General features: G+C 43.6%; 1 protein-coding gene across 3 annotated transcripts in view; it reads right to left on the bottom strand.

Moving 5' to 3' along the window:
• LOC109866396 (serine/threonine-protein kinase D3-like) overlaps positions 1–18,525 on the bottom strand; it is a 55,296-nt gene that overhangs the window by 24,628 nt on the left and 12,143 nt on the right. For 2 of the 3 annotated variants that reach the window (XM_020455053.2, XM_020455054.2), the window contains exons 3-4: positions 2,681–2,819; positions 471–602 (exon numbers count right to left, since the gene is read on the bottom strand). In XM_020455053.2, coding sequence (XP_020310642.1) covers positions 471–602; positions 2,681–2,819 — 271 coding nt within the window. The remainder of the gene's footprint in view (positions 1–470; positions 603–2,680; positions 2,820–18,525) is intronic. The other variant, XM_031800346.1, reaches the window with a different exon arrangement.

Below are 18,525 nucleotides of genomic sequence, written 5' to 3'. Positions count from 1 at the left end.
AGTAACCATACCTACATGTCTCTGTCTCTGTCTTTCTCTCTGTCTTTCTCTCTCTCTTTCTCTCTCTCTCTCGACACAGAGTTAGGTCATGTACAGAGCATTCCTGTACTGAGTATCCAGGTGAACGTTCAGTGTTGTTACACTCTTCTATCAGGTTACATATGGTGAATAACTCTCTCGTCTGACAATCATCTGCTCCACAAAGCGTTTATAAGAGCCCATCGACTGCTTGGCATCATCACAATGAGATCCACTCAAAGGCTGTTCTGATCAGGACTTCAAAGCTGTCCTCTCTGAAAAAGCAGGAAGCCCCAGTCTATCAAGACATCCTGCCGTACAATTCCCCAGGCTTTGATTCGGGCCCATGTGAGCCAGGGCCTTGATTTGAGGTGAAGCCCAGGTCAAGAGTGAAGTGACTGGGATCAAAGCAGCTAGGCTAGGGTGGCACGGGTGGCAGGGTACAGACTTACCTTCACATTTGAGGCCCTGTCGGACCAGGCCCCACAGCATCTCCCCACAATCATCACAGAAGGCCGGGGCCTTGTAGGAGTGCACGTACAAGGCATGGGGACGGATCTGGAAGTCCTCAACAGTGGCCAGAGCTGAGACACACACGCACATACACACTGGATTACTGTACTGCAGGAAAAACACATTAACAACGAAGTGAGACATGCATTTATATGAATAACAGAGGAAGTACATTTAGATATGAGATGAGACACGACCAAACCATTAGCACCATTACGAGGCAATGATTTAGCAGAAAGCCAAAACAAATCTCACCCATCCTGCACGACCGCCACTAAAGGCTTGGAAGATGACAATCATAACGACTTCCATCAAACCCACTTAAAAGCACAGCTCACGTCGTTATGTTTCTGCGAAATGCTTCGTTTTTCTTTCAAGTTTTGATTCAGAGTGCTTTTTGATGCCTTTCAGATGGAGGACTAAACAGGCCGTGCTGACGAACCGTTAAAAGCAGCGGGTGTCCCTCCGATTGCCTCTGACCACAGAAGGTCTCGCGTCATTTATCCGTTGCTTTCCTGACGATTGTGGCTACACATTGAACCCCCGCCGTGCGTCGCCATCATCAACTACGGCCAAGCGTTTCGACTTGAACAATGTACCTGGTCGTCTTTTGAGTTTGACATGACTAAACGCTAGGTCAGACACATGAATGTCATTGTGTCCTCCAACTTGGTTAATGTGACATAGGCTGTGTCCTCCACTAACACTTTTAACCACAGTTGACTATAATGAATACGGTGTCATTTGGGACGTAGGAAGTTCATTTCAGGGCATTAAGGACTGTTGGGTGATGTGCCTGTTCTCTAACCGATGGATATTCCTCTGAGGGCAAAAATGTGCTTGAAGTCTTGCCACCTTTGCTCTTTGCTCGGTCCGACCATTCATTACATGTCCACTTTCCAAGAAAATGAATTTACCGCTCATAAGCCCCCCCCCCCTCCTCTCTCTCTCTCTCTCTCTCTCTCTCTCTCTCTTTTAAAAAAAATCAATAGGAGAACATGAAGGCCACCTTCGAAACCAAGTGGTTGTAATGAACAACAGCGCCATAGCAACCACATTCCCAGTGGGCACACAAACAATCCAGACAGCATTCACGAAAGAGCATTCTGCCCCTAGAGAGAAACACACAGACCTCGTATTGAACAAGGTTTTCTAGATGTCATACAATATATTCACAAGACTACACATGACCTTAATCTGACAATGACTAGGTGGAGACAGGTGTGTAAAGGGCATGAGAAGCATTCGCCAGCTCACAATCGACGTCCTCATCGATCACGGAGAGAAACAGCAAGTGCAGAAATAACAGGCGCACGACTTTGAGCTGGTAGCCAACCCGAAATCTGCCAGGGCCTCCCTCTGAGAGAGACCTTGCTCAGACCGAGCAGAGCAGAGTTGTGTGGAGTTTGGGACCGGAGCCCAACAAGCCACGAAACAAAAGGAGAGGTGTCAAAGGAAGTTGAAAGGGATCTGAACCGAGCTGAACTGAGCTGCCAGAGAGGAACTCAGCAGGCCTGTCTGTCTGTGCAAAACCAGAGAGGGGAAAACATGTTTTGTCTTTTATCCAGGGCACGCAGGGTAACAGGCGATGTCTATGAAGCGACTGAAAGAGGAGTAAGACTCCAGCAGCGTATCATCACTCTCATCAACACTACTGACTGACTGTGGGGCCCAGCTGCACCAAAAACAAGCAGAGGATGAGGAAGTGGTCTGGGGTTGAGTCTTGTGTGGTTGGCTGCGAATTCACACGTTTGGTCTCATGTGTTGAAATTCAACATGAATACTACTCTGGGGTGTGCCGCTGTTCAGGTGCTGGTTGAGTTTCACACGTATGACTGTCAACAACAGACCACAAGACACTGTCACAGGAAATGAGTACGTCCACCGAAAATGTTGCGGGTGCATCTTGGGTCGGGCCGAGAATACATGGGGGACACATGACGTGACATAGGGCCTACATAGTAGCTACACAGGACAGATCTAGGGTGTACACAAGGAGAGAACATGGATTTGAACGGGTTTCAGGGTACACAAAGCGACCGCCGTACCACATAAAGCACCCTCCTAAATATAAACTTTTCCCGACATCAACTTCTTCAACCCGCTATCAACTTCATGGCTTGCGACAAGGAGTATCTCGAACCCTCACCGGAGAGGACCACCTCGATCAGGTCTCCCTCATGGATGTCCTCCGCTGACGACAGCCTCTGCAGGATGTTCTCCGAAGTCAGGTCATGGCGGAACAGAAGGATCTTGTCGTACATGCCAAAGAATCCACACTCCGGGAACTGGGGAGAAGAAGAAGAGCAAGAGCTATTACAGGTGTGTTTAGTTCACACAACGTGTCACTGTGACATATCTATCAGGGGTTTGGGACCAAAATAATTCATTTTGGTTTCCGAGCAGAACCCCTATTTATTTTAAAGTTCAGTAAAGTTCTGAAACGGTTCAAGCCCCCTCAAAAAGTAACGGTTCATATAGTTTGTTTTTGTACCCGGTGAAATCAACCTCGTTTTTTGACATCTAGCTCATTCATTTGCTCCACCAACTCGTGCGGATAGAGCAGCTTGCTATGGGTAAGCTACTTGTTCACATGTTTGATGGACAGATAAGTGCAGGCGCGAGATGCAACTGACATTTCACAGGTGGGGAGAGAGCCCGGTGTAGACATGGAGGGGGCTTGGCTTTGAAGCACTGAGCATCATGACATGAAGTGAATTGGAATGGGTTTAGGCTATTACTATTACAACTGTATTACAGAGTTATATACTAGACATTGGGAATATTTGTGGACCAAAAAAAGAAGCGTTATTAACCGGTTCTCAAGATCTGAAAATAACGGTTCCATTCTGGAACACTAGAGATCTCTTTCGTTCCCAGCTCTGTTTGCGCTACACATTTTTTGAGGTTCTCTTTCGGTTTTCAGTTCTGTTCCCTGCACTGGTTCCAACCCCTAGTATGTATGACTCAGACCTGAGATTCTCCATTAAAAGTACTTTTTAGTCCAGGATTAGGTTAAAGCATATGAAGGCATTCCAATTTGACATAACCTTTCGGGGGGGGATTATGGATGGGGCCCTTGTAGGCCTACACCACCAGCAAGAAACGAGTGAAGAGTAGTTTGCATGGAGTGTGTGTGCAGCAGCCAGCCAGGCACGCAGAGAGAGTGACAGCAGGAAATTGAACCCACAGGCTCCGGAGCTGCAGCAATTAATCTCCTCTAGTCATGAATTATGCCTGTGGTCCTGTCACCGACACCCTGCTGCCATTAGCTGTCCGTCCTGCTCTGTCTCCCCTACGCTACAGCCCAAAACAATATGACACCCAACTGACAAGGCCCATAACACATTCCGGACCCAAACAATCTGCCAGCAGCCACTGACCTGATGTCCTAGCTAGTACACCGCATTCCAAGCAGCGTGTCACTGACACTATCCTACTACAACACACCACACCGCAAGCCAACCGACCCAGTTCAATCCAACAGCATACAGAGGAAATCAGAAGCAATATGCCACCACTTGACATACTGAACTACTGACTACAAGGCACTGTGGCCCCCGAATCATACATCGCCGTAAAATATGCATATGCAGGCCTCCGTCAAGTAGTTGCCCATGAAGAAAAAAACCACATAGGCCTGTGTATGTCGCCACGCAATCGGCTGCTTCGTGCCTTTCAGGGTCCATTTCCGACCCAGTTCAATCCAACAGCATACAGAGGAAATCAGAAGCAATATGCCACCACTTGACATACTGAACTACTGACTACAAGGCACTGTGGCCCCCGAATCATACATCGCCGTAAAATATGCATATGCAGGCCTCCGTCAAGTAGTTGCCCATGAAGAAAAAAACCACATAGGCCTGTGTATGTCGCCACGCAATCGGCTGCTTCGTGCCTTTCAGGGTCCATTTCCGGTTGACCTCCGCTTATAGTAAAAATCTATCTGTAGAAAAGAATTGAAGGCAAATAAAATGTGTATATGTAAAAGCCAGTGTCATTTATATTTCAGGAAAAACTTTATCGCCACATCAACAACAGACAGCCATCCACCCAGAAGACAGGAAGCTGTATCTGTAGGAGTCTAAATCTGACAGTCAATCTGACTCCACCATCCGCAATAGAGATACTGTACATGCAAATCAGACCAACCCCAACAAGACAAACAAGGAAGTGAGCTGTCCTTTGTCTATCCTATCGGAACGAAGTATTGAGGTCTCCTATTGGATGGAGCCTGCAGGGAATAATGTAAATCTGACGCGCAACAGGGTGGATGACTGTTTATGGTTGATCCCTCAACGTGATACGCTCCCCACGTATTTTATGTCAGACATAGGGCCAAACCTCGTGTTAGGCTTAAGGATCAAGTAAATCTAATCGTGATTCAATATTATGCAATTGAAAGATTATTACCGTGGGCCAATAAAGGCAACCGAAATCTCAGGATCTATCTAATCAGACCCATGAGACGATTGGTGGTCATAAGGTGCATCACGACATGACATCGTTTTTATGTTGGTGCCATTGAAAAAAAAAAAAAAAAAACACACGTACTCGCGTAGCATGCATCAATCTGTCTGCAAATCCACACACTGTACCCGCCACAACCATCAACAACTGTTCCGTTCTTCGACTCACATAAGGAAGTAAGGAATGAGCACCACACAGACACGGTACATTATATAATAGAAATCAAGAGCTGCTTCGTTTAACGTCTCCATTGTCAACAGTGGCCCCACTGTCTGTTTGGTGAACACAATCTTACAGAGTGTGACTAAGCAGCAATAGCTCAGCAGCGATGATGTGAACTCACGTGGAAACAGCTGATCCCGTCTTTGTGCCAAACCACTATTAACCCGAGATGAACTCTTGCATGCACACGATCCCCTCATCCACACTCTCTCTCGATGTATTATCACACTGTCAGCAGTCTTTAAAAAACTCGTATTGCGGCGGGCCAAATCACAGGGTCGCACAGAGTGTCTTGTTAGTCTCAAACAAATCCACTTTGAAACAAAAGTATTCACCTCACACACACTGTTAAGGGCTTCGGGGAAAAAAAAGACACCTGTTCCATGTCAGACATAGAGCTAAAATGTATTACATTTTGGTTTGCATCCTAATATGACACTTTATATACGTCAAAGAAGACTGAAAAATAACACAACCGTTTGACATAGAAACACCGGATTTAGGTCATTTTTTAAAACTAATGTTTATTCATTATAAAATAATGACAAATATGAATAACATTCCACCCATGAGGCTACTAGTCATTTGACTGCAGAAAAGCGCTACAGAGGGTTTTCTAACGACCGTCTACTCAGTCCGCCATGCCAGTAAGACGTTTTATTTAACAGGATTGAACCACTGAGGAGAGACAGAGGTCTGGGTCATGTTTTAACCCTCACCTTCATCCTCCACCTCGTCCCCAAGCTGACCCCCGCTCTGCTCGGCTCGGCTACCCAGGAACCACAGTCAGAGCAGACCAGACTGAGCAGCAGCGCGGCCCTCGTCCCCGTGCAGGATGCCTGCGTTATATAAATCCATCTAAACAGCTGGGCTTCACCGCCCCTTCCCATCATACTACCTCTAATCTCTACAGCACTCATATACCATTATCTGAGCCCATTGACTAAGTAAGTCTCTATCGAGGGCAAATGATCTGACTCCAAGGGTGGAATTAGCGCAGGTTCACGTCAGAACATCCGGAGCAGAGAAGGCGATGCCTCGTATCGTTTAGGGTCAGGTTTGTATTTTCTCTGTGTTACAATACTCTAAAAGAGTCCCCTCTCTCAAAAGCACTGACTCACGAGTCTTTGGTCAGGTTGGGGTACTTTGTGTTACAGAGGTTGCGAAAGAGAATGCGCCGGCTTGTCAGTATCAGTCATCTGTAAAATAAATAAATAATAATAATTTTAAAAATCCTACACCGCAAAGCCAAGCCTGCATGTGGGCTAAATCAGGGTCTCGTATAGTGTTTCTTGGTAGTCTTAAACAAATCTACTTTGAAACAAAAAGCTACACCGCGCACACATTGAAATATATTCCATTTTGAGTTTGCATCCCAATAGTACAATTCATATACACCACAGAAGACTGAAATATAATAAAACCGTTTGACATAGAAACACCGATTTTTTTCTTATGTTGATTCATTATGAAATGATGAAACAATATTAATAACATTCCACCCATGAGGCCATTCGAGGGTGATTTGGTCATTTGACTGCAGGAAAGGAATACGTATGATGAGTGTGTGAGGGGATGTATATTTCCTGCTGTGTGTACATATCGTGCGGAAGATACTGCAAATGCAGAACCGGCTGAAGTTGCAACAGAGCCTTGGGAAATCGGTGTGCATAAATAGGACACCACAGAACATTGGCCGCCATTTTCTGTTAGTTTACAATCCCCAACGATTCTACGTGTTGAAATAATCGCCACCGTACCACTGACCGTACTGTACTGTACCGCTGACGTTTGTTATGTCTTGTTCTTTAAAGTCTGAAAAAGACACGGCCGTTTTACCCCCTTATTATAAGCCAACCTCTTATCAAGCCTTAAATACTCGGCCAATCAGTGTGCTGGGTGAGCAGAGAGGCTCTGGATAGGGCAGCCCAATAGGAAACAGAAAGGTAAACAGCTATTTGCTTGTTTTTCTGCACCCTACCGATCTGTCACCTCACTAGAACACTTAGCATAGAACAACAGGAAGTACGGCTGAGTGGGCCAAGGTCGCCATGACGTCCAGAGCCCCGTCGTCAAGCAGTGGGCCTCGTTCATTTGGATGGCCAAGGCGAAATGAATAATTACGAGGGACACTCCCCTTTTTTTGTTATTTTGAAGGGGGAAAAATATTGTTTTTTTGTCTCTCTGTGCCAGAACATCTTCAATCACCATTACAGCAATTTACTTCTGAAGCTGAATTGAACTTGAAGATGAACCTCAATGTATCAGTGGTCATGAAACTAGGTGGTCAGCTTGACTATATCCAACCATGTAACCGTGCTACTGCTAAACAAAGCCTTTATCTATTCACGTCGACTACAAAGGTAGACATGCGGTATTCATTGCTATTTTATCATAGCACATGATGGTCGTGAATGCAGTAGTAACCACTAAGATACATGGTACTAACCCAACCCTGGTGCTTTGAGCCAGGTTTTTTTTATACAATGGACACCTCGTAAAAAAAAAACACACACGGCCACATTCAAACAATCCCCCGACCCAGACAAACAGAGAGGCTTAGGCTATGTACTACACTACTTTAGACCGGGGCCCATAGGTATAGTGCGACACATAGGGAATATGTCGCCATTTGGGATGCAGACAGTGGCCTTTATCTCCATTGGTTTTACCTGTGATCATGAACAGAGTTAGCATTAGCCTAGTACCATCTGTCTGCATAACAATGCCAACCGTTAAGGCTCCCTGCGGACACACGTACTGTTCGAATGTACACAACTGCTCTTGTCTATCATTACGAGAACATCTTGTGTCTTGAGCTACCTTCATTTAACATGACACCAACATGACCTCTAGCCCCTGAGAGAGGGTGTGTGTGTGTGTATACAGTGTGTGTGTGTGTGTGTGTGTATACACAGTATGTGTGTCATTCACACAAAGCTTTCAGGCATGTGAGCATTACATAAAACTCTATGCTGTTAACATCGGGAGTCCGTCCCAATACCATTACAGCTGGAGTTTACAGTAACTGTCCAATGTTTCCAGATTTCTTTGGCCTTATAATTAATTACAACATGAGTGAAATACTTTTACTTCCATTAAGTATGTTAAAAAAATAAGCTGTTCTGTGTTGGAATGGGGTGGGCGTATCCCAACAACAGAATGGTGTGGGCGTATAACGGTCATTCAAAATATTTATGCGAGTAGACCGCTGATTGGCCTTCTCATCCTCCTCTGACATCATCCTCTACGAGGAAATAGCAAACATTTTTGAAACCGTCTGTTTGAGATACGTTTAAGGTGTGTGAGGGGGGGGGGGGGGGGGGGGGGGTTCTCCAATTTATGCTTTGGCCACAAATACAGCTATAGGATGAGTCAACAACATTATTTGGATGTGAGTTAACAAAATCGGAACATTTACCAGTGAGATTTTCACTGGAAAGTTACTTTAACAGCCAGCTGTGCATTCCCATCTTCATGACCATCAGTTACCCTCATATTGTACACTATACATACAGGACACAGCTCATATTTATCACATTCATCTAACTTTTATTCATCCAGGGTTGTCTCACTCAATCAGATGTCATCTACTCTGCAAGAGAACCCTGATCCTGGAGGGCAGCACGAAGAACTCTCAAGTTATCTCAGTCTTAGCAACTCTGACTAAATTGTGTAGATGAAGATTTGTGCAGGAAAGTGAGTTAAGCACACATATTCCAAGATCATAAGGGATTCAGATCTCAACCAATAAGACAGGTATGAAGCGTGCTAATTCATTTCAGAATTTCAGAATGTCTACTGTAGGTATAGCAAACCATTTGCCATGCATAGCCTAAAATATTATTGTTACCAAGTTACAAACCACATGTTCCTATGCAGAGGAAGTGCTGTTGTTTCTAGGAGGTACATAGCGCTGAGTCTTCACAGCCCAACAACTGAGAGATACAAGTGTTGTTTTGATTCTCTCAAAGGCTCTTTGTGGAACAGAGGCAGGGAGTTTGTGCATTCCATTCTTCTGTTCTGAAATGGTAGCCATGAACCAGAAATGGAAGAACATTGTCTTGTACTTACTCTTCCATTTGGTCTTACTATTATTTCTGATCTGTGATGGTCTCATAAATGAGAAATAAACAACACACACATGAACACACACACACACAGAACAACACACACTCCATCGCAATCATACAAAAAACACCCATCTGAGAACACCACCAGCAGCCAGCCCTCAGAGAGGCAGACTGAGAGTTCACCCAATCATTTCGAGATGGTTGGATGTGTAGAGAATATGTAAACACACTGACTGCAGATTCTGACTTTGGCTGTGTCCCAAATGGCTTCCTGTTCCCTTTATAGTGCACTACGTTTGAACCGGGGCCCATGAGGCTCTGAGTGTATGTGGGAGTCTGAGTGGTAGCGTTCAGAAAATGCTTCGAGAAAAAATGCCATGGTTTAACTCGCTGCTGATAATTTCACACTGCATGGTGGACTGACTGTGTATAAAGAGGGTCCATATAAGACCAATGATTTGACTGTGTTTTAGCTCTAATCCATGACCTGTTTATGACTCTCGCCAGCATTCTTTTCACATGACAGAGCTCTTCCTGTGCCCTTCTTGCCCCCTTAAGGGAGGGGACTGTGTGTGTGTGTGTGTGTGTACTCATGCGTGTGCTGATGTGTGTGTGCGCTGATATGTGTGACTGCAGAAAATGTCGTATCCCTATGTAATTTATCTACAAAGGCTTCAATTCATGTCCTTAATCAGAGCCTTTGAAGGCTCAATAGAAACCAACAGTCCCCCCATCTTCCACGTTCGTTTCCTTCACCCATCTCACATTCTGAGATATAAAGATGCATTCATACAGCTCTTAGCAACTACTACCTTAATAGCGGTTCCCTTCTGTCACTCTTCATTCTTAGCCATCAGTAGTCATGGTTGTGACTCAGGAAGTCACTCCTATGTCAGAGCAAGGCAGGCAGGCACTTTAGTCCAATGAGCCATACACACACCATACACAGAGCCACACAGAGTTCAGACCAGGGGAGGAGACGGGGCACACACAGACCGGTCACATCCACAGAAACTCACCCTACACCCTCTCCTCCAGCGGATATTAGTTCTCATCCCCCCCTTTCCACAGAGCAGAGGAGGAAGAGAAACAATCTATTCATCACCAGGGAGTTCTTTGGAACATAACTGCATGTCTACGTCCCAAATGGCACCCTATTCCCTACACAGTGCACTACTTTTAACCAGGGCCCATAGGATGATGGTCAAAAGTAGTGCACTATGTAGGGAACACGGTGGCATTTGGGAACAAACCAGGAGAGTGATGGTGCTACGTGAATAGTTACGTTGCTCTAAAAACACCAGGAAAAAAAATCCCGCTGTGGTTTTAATAGGAGTCACAGACAGAGATCAAGTGTCTTTGAAAATGTCTCTAAAAATGCAAATCTGTCAGCTCCTAAAACATCAAACTGAGCAATGCACTTTTATTCGATGTTACGTTTAGTTTGGACAATACCTTACGCTTCCTTGCTACCTGATTATTAGGATAGGTTAGTAAACAGTGCGAACACACACACACACACCACACACAGAGACAAGCAGTATCCCAGGAAATGACTCCAGCAGGTCAGTATGCGAGGCAAATAATGTCAACATGCAGACTGACATAATGCCAAATGTCAACACGCCACAAACGTGTTGCAATACGTTCACTGCATATGATCAGGGAGGAGGACTGTGAACAATAAAACACAAGAAGCAGTGCTGTGTCATGAATACAGTCACAGGTAAATGGTGTTGTTCTGCCTGACGCGATAGCGTTGGGTCAGTCAACCCATTTATCTGTGACTGTATTCATGATATAGCACTGCCTCGTGTGCCTTGTTGCTTTTATGAAATTGAAGAAATAATTAAATATTATTATTAAAAACATATTTTGTTAACACTTCTTATGGCTGCAATCCCGTTAACGGGATGATATGACAACAGCCAGTGAAAGTGCAGGGCGCCAAATTCAAAACAACAGAAATCTCATAATTAGAATTCCTTAAACATACATGTATTTTATACCGTTTCAAAGGTAATCTTGTTGTTAATCCCACCACAGTGTCCGATTTCAAATATGCTTTACAACGAAAGCACCACAAACGATTATGTTAGGTCATCGCCAAGCCACAAAATAAACACAGCCATTTTCCCAGCCAAAGATAGGAGTCACAAAAAGCACAAATAGAGATAAAATGAATCACTAATCTTTGATGATCTTCATCAGATGACACTCATAGGACTTCAACGTCCCGTTGGTAGGATATACGTGCTTTCAGTTCATGTCATTTATTTTCCAGCAATTGAACGTTGGCTAACATTACAGTTGGCAAGGGCAGAATAGCCAATCGTCGCCTGATCCTCACAAGGCAACCCGATCTCTTTCCTCAAAATCTCAGTTTCTTTCTCAAGCAAATGACGGGGATGAAGGCCTGTTCGGGTGTTCGGAGTATATCCTTCCCGTCCGACTCATTAAAGAAAAATTCTTAGTCCAATTCAAGGTGAGTAATCGCTGTTCTGATGTCCAGAAGCTCTTTTCGGTCATAAGAGACGGTAGCAGCAACATTATGTACGAAATAAGTTACAAACAATGTGAAAAAACAAACAAAATAGCACAGTTGGTTAAGAGCCAATAAAAGAGCAGCCATCCTCTCCGGCGCCATCTTACAACAGGGACAGCTGACACAAGCTTCATTTTCATTTGTTTGAGCTTCTTTTCAATTGGCATTTATTTGGATATGTCCATGATGTTGATGCGTGATTTTGCCTAGCTCAGAAAAAGTTGCCTGGTCTGGTCTGGGTCTTGTCTGGGCGCTATTCACTCTCTGTGTCTCGTACAGAGACTCAAAAATCGAAAAAATTGTTTTGGAGGTAGAACAGGCTTATATTAACCCTCGCTATACCACACTAAATGCTGTTAAGATAAATGCGAGTTAAGATAAATACAAGAGATGATTCGGACAGCAACATGAACACGATTATTCTTATGGCGGTCCAGTGATCATTTTCAGATGGAACTGTTTAGCAGGCATAGTGTGCCAGTGACGGCCAACACACCATGGCTTGGTACGCTGCTTTTCCAATCAGCAACCATTATCCAAACAACAAGTTTTATAATGACGTTTCTGTAATATCAGTGACATCACTGGCACGAACAGTTGCTGTGGATGCCGTATTAGGACAACCTCAGTCTCAGCAGGACTTGTTTCAACACCATAAATACCAGTGTAGTACAACGAACTGTCGATGTCTCATCTAGCGAAAGATAGGTTCAGCCTTGATGCATCTATCCACTCTTACACCAAAGAGTATGTAATCATGAGTTAAGTAGGCTAAACTTATAGGTAGGGATGCAAATTAGACTTGAAAGCTTCAGTTGTCCCTGACTTCAGCGGCATGGAATAACCTTTTCGTCCCATTAGGATGACATCACACAAGATACAGCACTCTCCACTTCCTCCTCTTCACCAGAGAACACAGCAGATACATGATGCAGGTGAGGAACAATATAAGAGGTGGCTAGAAATCATCAACCCCTCCAGTTAGGAAATTACAATTACACTCTCCATTAACACGGTGCCTGCCAATGGACTGGAACGCACTTTAATGTAATAATCACTTAAAGCCTAGTGGATGAAACTCGGCTATTCTTAATGGGGATTGTATAATCGTGCCCTCGCCTGGCCATGGGGATAATCCCGTCCCAGTGCAGAACACCAGGGTTGCGTCCCAAATGGCGCCATATTCCCTGGTCACTATGATAACTTCCCTTTACCAGAGAAAACTATGTGAAAACAAACAAACAGAGTCCGCATCCTATATGACACTCTTTTCCCTAGATAGTGCACTACTTTTGACCAGAGAGCCCTATGGACCCTGGTCAAAAGTAGTGCACTATATGGGGAATAGGGTGCCATTTGGGACGTAACCCTGAAGATAACTCAGTCCCCCTGTCTGTCCACATTCACATTGGAAGACATGCAGTTCTTCTCCCTGGATAACGCCACAACCCTGCTATGCACACACTTATTTTTATTTTTTTTTACAATTTTTTAAGAATAGACACCGTATGACATTTTTCATGACTTTTCATTCAAATATGGACATTTTCACTGCTGAATCTGGTGGTTTGGTGGTAGATTTGAAAACAATGAACGAACTACTTGGTTGTTCCGCGACAAATATACTTCAAAGTCGTTACAGGGAGGGAGCCAAACATAAAACGGATAGGATTGTAAAAACAGAGCGTAAAAAAAGGCTACAGCTGTGTAACCATTACTCACCAGCGTCTGACTGTGGATTACTGTGCAGTGAACCAAGGGCAATTCCACAGTAACGTTTATTTGTTTTTTGTTTATGCCAAACAAAAAGCGTTGATTTGAAAGTTTTAAAAAAAACATGCAACTCTATGCACAAGGACTCCTTTGAACAATTTACACTGAACATTTGACAAAAAAAACACATTTACTGGAAGAACTGTGCAGATGCAAAGTTTGATAACAGAATTTCGGTAAAATGTTAATGCGACCACGTTTTCCAAAAACTCTGTTACTCTGAATCACGCAGAAATAATGGGGTGTCAGCTATGACATGACACATTGAATTAGAAAAAAAAACCTATTGTGGTTATTAAACTACAGTTAGTGAAGTGGATTTACATCCGGTAACAGAATTGTGGTAACAGAATTTCATCATGGGTCCCTGATCTGTACTACACAGAAATGCATAATTATGGACATGAATGTCCTTCTCTTCATGTTGATCTATCTAAATAGGTACACAAAGGAATAAATATGCGATATCCTCTTTTGCATTTTGGGCTATTATTCTACAAACTGGCTATTATTTTAATGAGCTCCGCCCTCAAACAAAGACCAAATTTGGTTGCAACTCTGAACCAATCATAGAGGTCGATGTTTCACAAGTTTGGACATTAAAGTACAGCACGGTAGAGCTCAGTACAGCACAGCACAGCAGGGAACAGCAGTGTAGAGATGAGTAGAGGACAAAATCTGAACCAATCATGAACGTCTATGTTTAAGCCAAATCAAGACTGGACTAGACCAAAAATCGACATCCGTGGACGTTGAATTTAAAGCTGGTCTTGACCGTACCAAAGTTCAGTACAGTAGAGTACAGTATAGTACAATAAAGTAGAGTATAGTTCAGTACGGTACAGTAGAGTTCAGTAGAGTAGAGTACAGTACAGTATAGTTTAGTAGAATACAGTACAGTACAATACAGTACATTATAGAGTACTCAACTCTAGTATACTAGTATACTTCTGCATTGTAATACAACTTTCTAACTCCGCCCATAACTTTTGTACTTTCCCAGAAGGCATGGAAAATTGAGTAATTTTTTGTTTTACAATTAAGACACGACTCTTCCATTGTGCTGTAGAATTTGTGAATTTTGTATCTTGTATAATAAATTATAAACGTACAGTTATACTGGATTAAGCATACATTTTCGTTAACTGTAATCTTGTTAGTTATGTTCCAACATTCCCTCCATCTTGTGCCAATATCAGTTCAAGTCCAATACGGTTTGTATAGCTTACATATGAATGAAATATTATCCTCTGACTCAAGATTGTTCTGATGTCCAAAATATTTCAAATCAAAATTTTGTGATATAAAATGTTGCATGTATTTGAAAATATCTACATTGGTCAATTAAAGTTGTAATGTAAATAAATGTATTTCCTACTCCCAAGGCATTTATGGTTTATGGTTTCTATGCCTTTAGTTTTCCATGTGGACCAATTTATCCGTTCATTCTGGACAGCTATCCAAGGATTGTTCCATAAGGTTGTGTTTTTAGGGATTGATATTGGTTTCTTGTCGAATACATTTCATTTTCTTAATTTACTGTGTCCTACTGTGCTTTCCACAGTTGTGAAACGTAGTCGTCTATGATTGGTTATGATCTGGTCCGATCCAAACTGGGACCAAATCTAAACCAATCATGAACGTCTATGTTTGGACCAAATCAAGCCCAGTACGGAACAAACATCGACATCTGTGGACATTGAAATGAAAGCTGAAAAACCAAAAACTATTTCTGTGGATAGGGTGGACTGACCAAATTTCAACTGCTTTTCAACGTCCGGTGCTAGTTGGCGCTAAGTGGATGAGGATGCTGGTTACAGTAAATGGAAAGAGAGGGGGCTCATGGGTAGGTGTCAGTAAGAGGTGACATTAACTGGGGAGAGAGAGAGAGAGAGAGAGAAAGGGAGAGTGTGAAAGGGAGGGGTTGTCCAGACTGTTTTCACTTGCTTTGACCACCAGACGACAGACAGTTATGATTTGAAAGTAACAGTATGCCAGTGGAAGGGAGGACAGTAGCAGGTGACCCAACTGTATTTTGTGACTAATATGAGTTCTCATTGTAGCCAATTGTAGCCACCTCTATCCAAGGTGGCATAGCAGTTCAGACGTCTTTTGTCCTCGTCTTGTCGTGTCCTGTATATATATATATTTACAACTTTTTCACATACATTTTATTTTTATTTTCCATCAACTCATCTTCAAAACACTCTCCTGCAACCCGCCTCACCAATGTATATTTATAAAAAAGTATTATTTACCTCAGATCTGTAATCCTCCAAGAAGCTAGCCAGAAACTCCAAGAAGCTAGCCTGAAACTAGCCAGAAGCTAATCCAGAAGCTAGTTCAGAAGCTAGTTCAGAAGCTAGTTAGCTCCTTTACTGGCAAATCGTTAGTATTCAGCTAACCACGGTTTGTGGTCATCAGCTATCCTTTAGCTCGAAAATCTATCGCCAGTTCTGTACGGCGCAGCGCGGCTCGGAACGGAACATACCGGACCAATTTTTCTCTCCATGTCCCTGGATTTCGACTGCTCTCTGGACATTCATACCCGGATCTCACAGCTAGCTAGCTGCTATCCGTGTGACTATCGGCCTTCGTCGATTCCGGAGCAAACATCAATTATTCCGGAGCTAGCAAGCTCCGTCAATCACTCCTGAGTTCCATCAATCACACCTGGGCTGCAGTCACCTATCCGGACCCGTTTTACTGCCTTCGCGGAGCCCCACCGGGCCTTCACAACTGGACTGCCGACGTTATCTACCCGAAGGAGTTATTCGGCTGGCTCCTCCGTCGCGACGTTACCTGAACGCCCATCTGCGGCCTGCTAACCGTTAGCTGTCTTACCGGCTGCTATCTGAATAGACAATCGGCCAATTCTTTTTATTTTTTATTATTATTATTATTATGTTTTCTTCTTGGGCCTCTATAACTATATCTATTGTTTTTATTTTTGTTGTTGTTGTGTGATTTGGATTAATCCCCTCTACCACACGGAACCCCACTAATCTACTGATGGAACGCAAGAGGTGGCTAACAACAGACCTCCATCCTATGCTAGCTTGCTACCGATGCCCTGGCTAGCTGTCTAAATCACCAACCAACCTCTCCACTCACCGGACCCTTTTGATCACTCGACTAAGCATGCCTCTCCTTAATGTCAATATGTCTTGTCCATTGCTGTTCTGGTTAGTGTTTATTGGCTTATTTCACTGTAGAGCCTCTAGTCCTGCTCACTATACCTTATCCAACCTATTAGTTCCACCACCCACACATGCAATGACATCTCCTGGTTTCAACGATGTTTCTAGAGACAATATCTCTCTCTTCATCACTCAATACCTAGGTTTACCTCCACTGTATTCACATCCTACCATACATTTGTCTGTACATTATACCTTGATGCTATTTTATCGCCCCCAGAAACCTCCTTTTACTCTATGTTCCAGACGTTCTAGACGACCAATTCTCATAGCTTTTAGCCGTACCCTTATTCTACTCCTCCTATGTTCCTCTGGCGATGTAGAGGTGAATCCAGGCCCTGCAGTGCCTAGCTCCACTCCTATTCCCCAGGCGCTCTCTTTTGACGACTTCTGTAACCGTAATAGCCTTGGTTTCATGCATGTTAACATTAGAAGCATCCTCCCTAAGTTTGTTCTATTCACTGCTTTAGCACACTCTGCCAACCCGGATGTTCTAGCTGTGTCTGAATCCTGGCTTAGGAAGACCACCAAAAATTCAGACATTTTAATTCCAAACTACAACATTTTCAGACAAGATAGAACTGCCAAAGGGGGCGGTGTTGCAATCTACTGCAAAGATAGCCTGCAGAGTTCTGTCCTACTATCCAGGTCTGTACCCAAACAATTTGAACTTCTACTTTTAAAAATCCACCTCTCTAAAAACAAGTCTCTCACCGTTGCCGCCTGCTATAGACCACCCTCTGCCCCCAGCTGTGCTCTGGACACCATATGTGAACTGATTCCCCCCATCTATCTTCAGAGTTCGTGCTGCTAGGCGACCTAAACTGGAACATGCTTAACACCCCAGCCATCCTACAATCTAAACTTGATGCCCTCAATCTCACACAAATTATCAATGAACCTACCAGGTACCTCCCCAAAGCCTTAAACACGGGCACCCTCATAGATATCATCCTAACCAACTTCCCCTCTAAATACACCTCTGCTGTCTTCAACCAAGATCTCAGCGATCACTGCCTCATTGCCTGCATCCGTAATGGGTCAGCGGTCAAACGACCTCCACTCATCACTGTAAAACGCTCCCTGAAACACTTCTGCGAGCAGGCCTTTCTAATCGACCTGGCCGGGGTATCCTGGAAGGATATTGATCTCATCCCGTCAGTAGAGGATGCCTGGATATTTTTTAAAAATGCCTTCCTAACCATCTTAAATAAACATGCCCCATTCAAGAAATTTAGAACCAGGAACAGATATAGCCCTTGGTTCTCCCCAGACCTGACTGCCCTTAACCAACACAAAAACATCCTATGGCGTTCTGCATTAGCATCGAACAGCCCCCGCGATATGCAGCTGTTCAGGGAAGCTAGAAACCATTATACACAGGCAGTTAGAAAAGCCAAGGCTAGCTTTTTCAAGCAGAAATTTGCTTCCTGCAACACTAACTCAAAAAAGTTCTGGGACACTGTAAAGTCCATGGAGAATAAGAACACCTCCTCCCAGCTGCCCACTGCACTGAAGATAGGAAACACTGTCACCACTGATAAATCCACCATAATTGAGAATTTCAATAATTATAATATTTAAATAATAATTTAAATAATTCATAAACCAAATCGATATCAGTAAAAACACTAACTAATTGTTCTGTGAACTTTCATGATCCTCCCCATCTTAAAGATCTTAAAGATACGTAGGTTTTTGGTAATCG

This window comes from Oncorhynchus kisutch, linkage group LG21 (assembly GCF_002021735.2).
Source record: "Oncorhynchus kisutch isolate 150728-3 linkage group LG21, Okis_V2, whole genome shotgun sequence".
Lineage (NCBI taxonomy): Eukaryota > Metazoa > Chordata > Actinopteri > Salmoniformes > Salmonidae > Oncorhynchus > Oncorhynchus kisutch.
The sequence above is the reverse complement of the archived record's forward strand: the minus strand, read 5'-3'. Positions and strand labels throughout refer to the sequence as shown.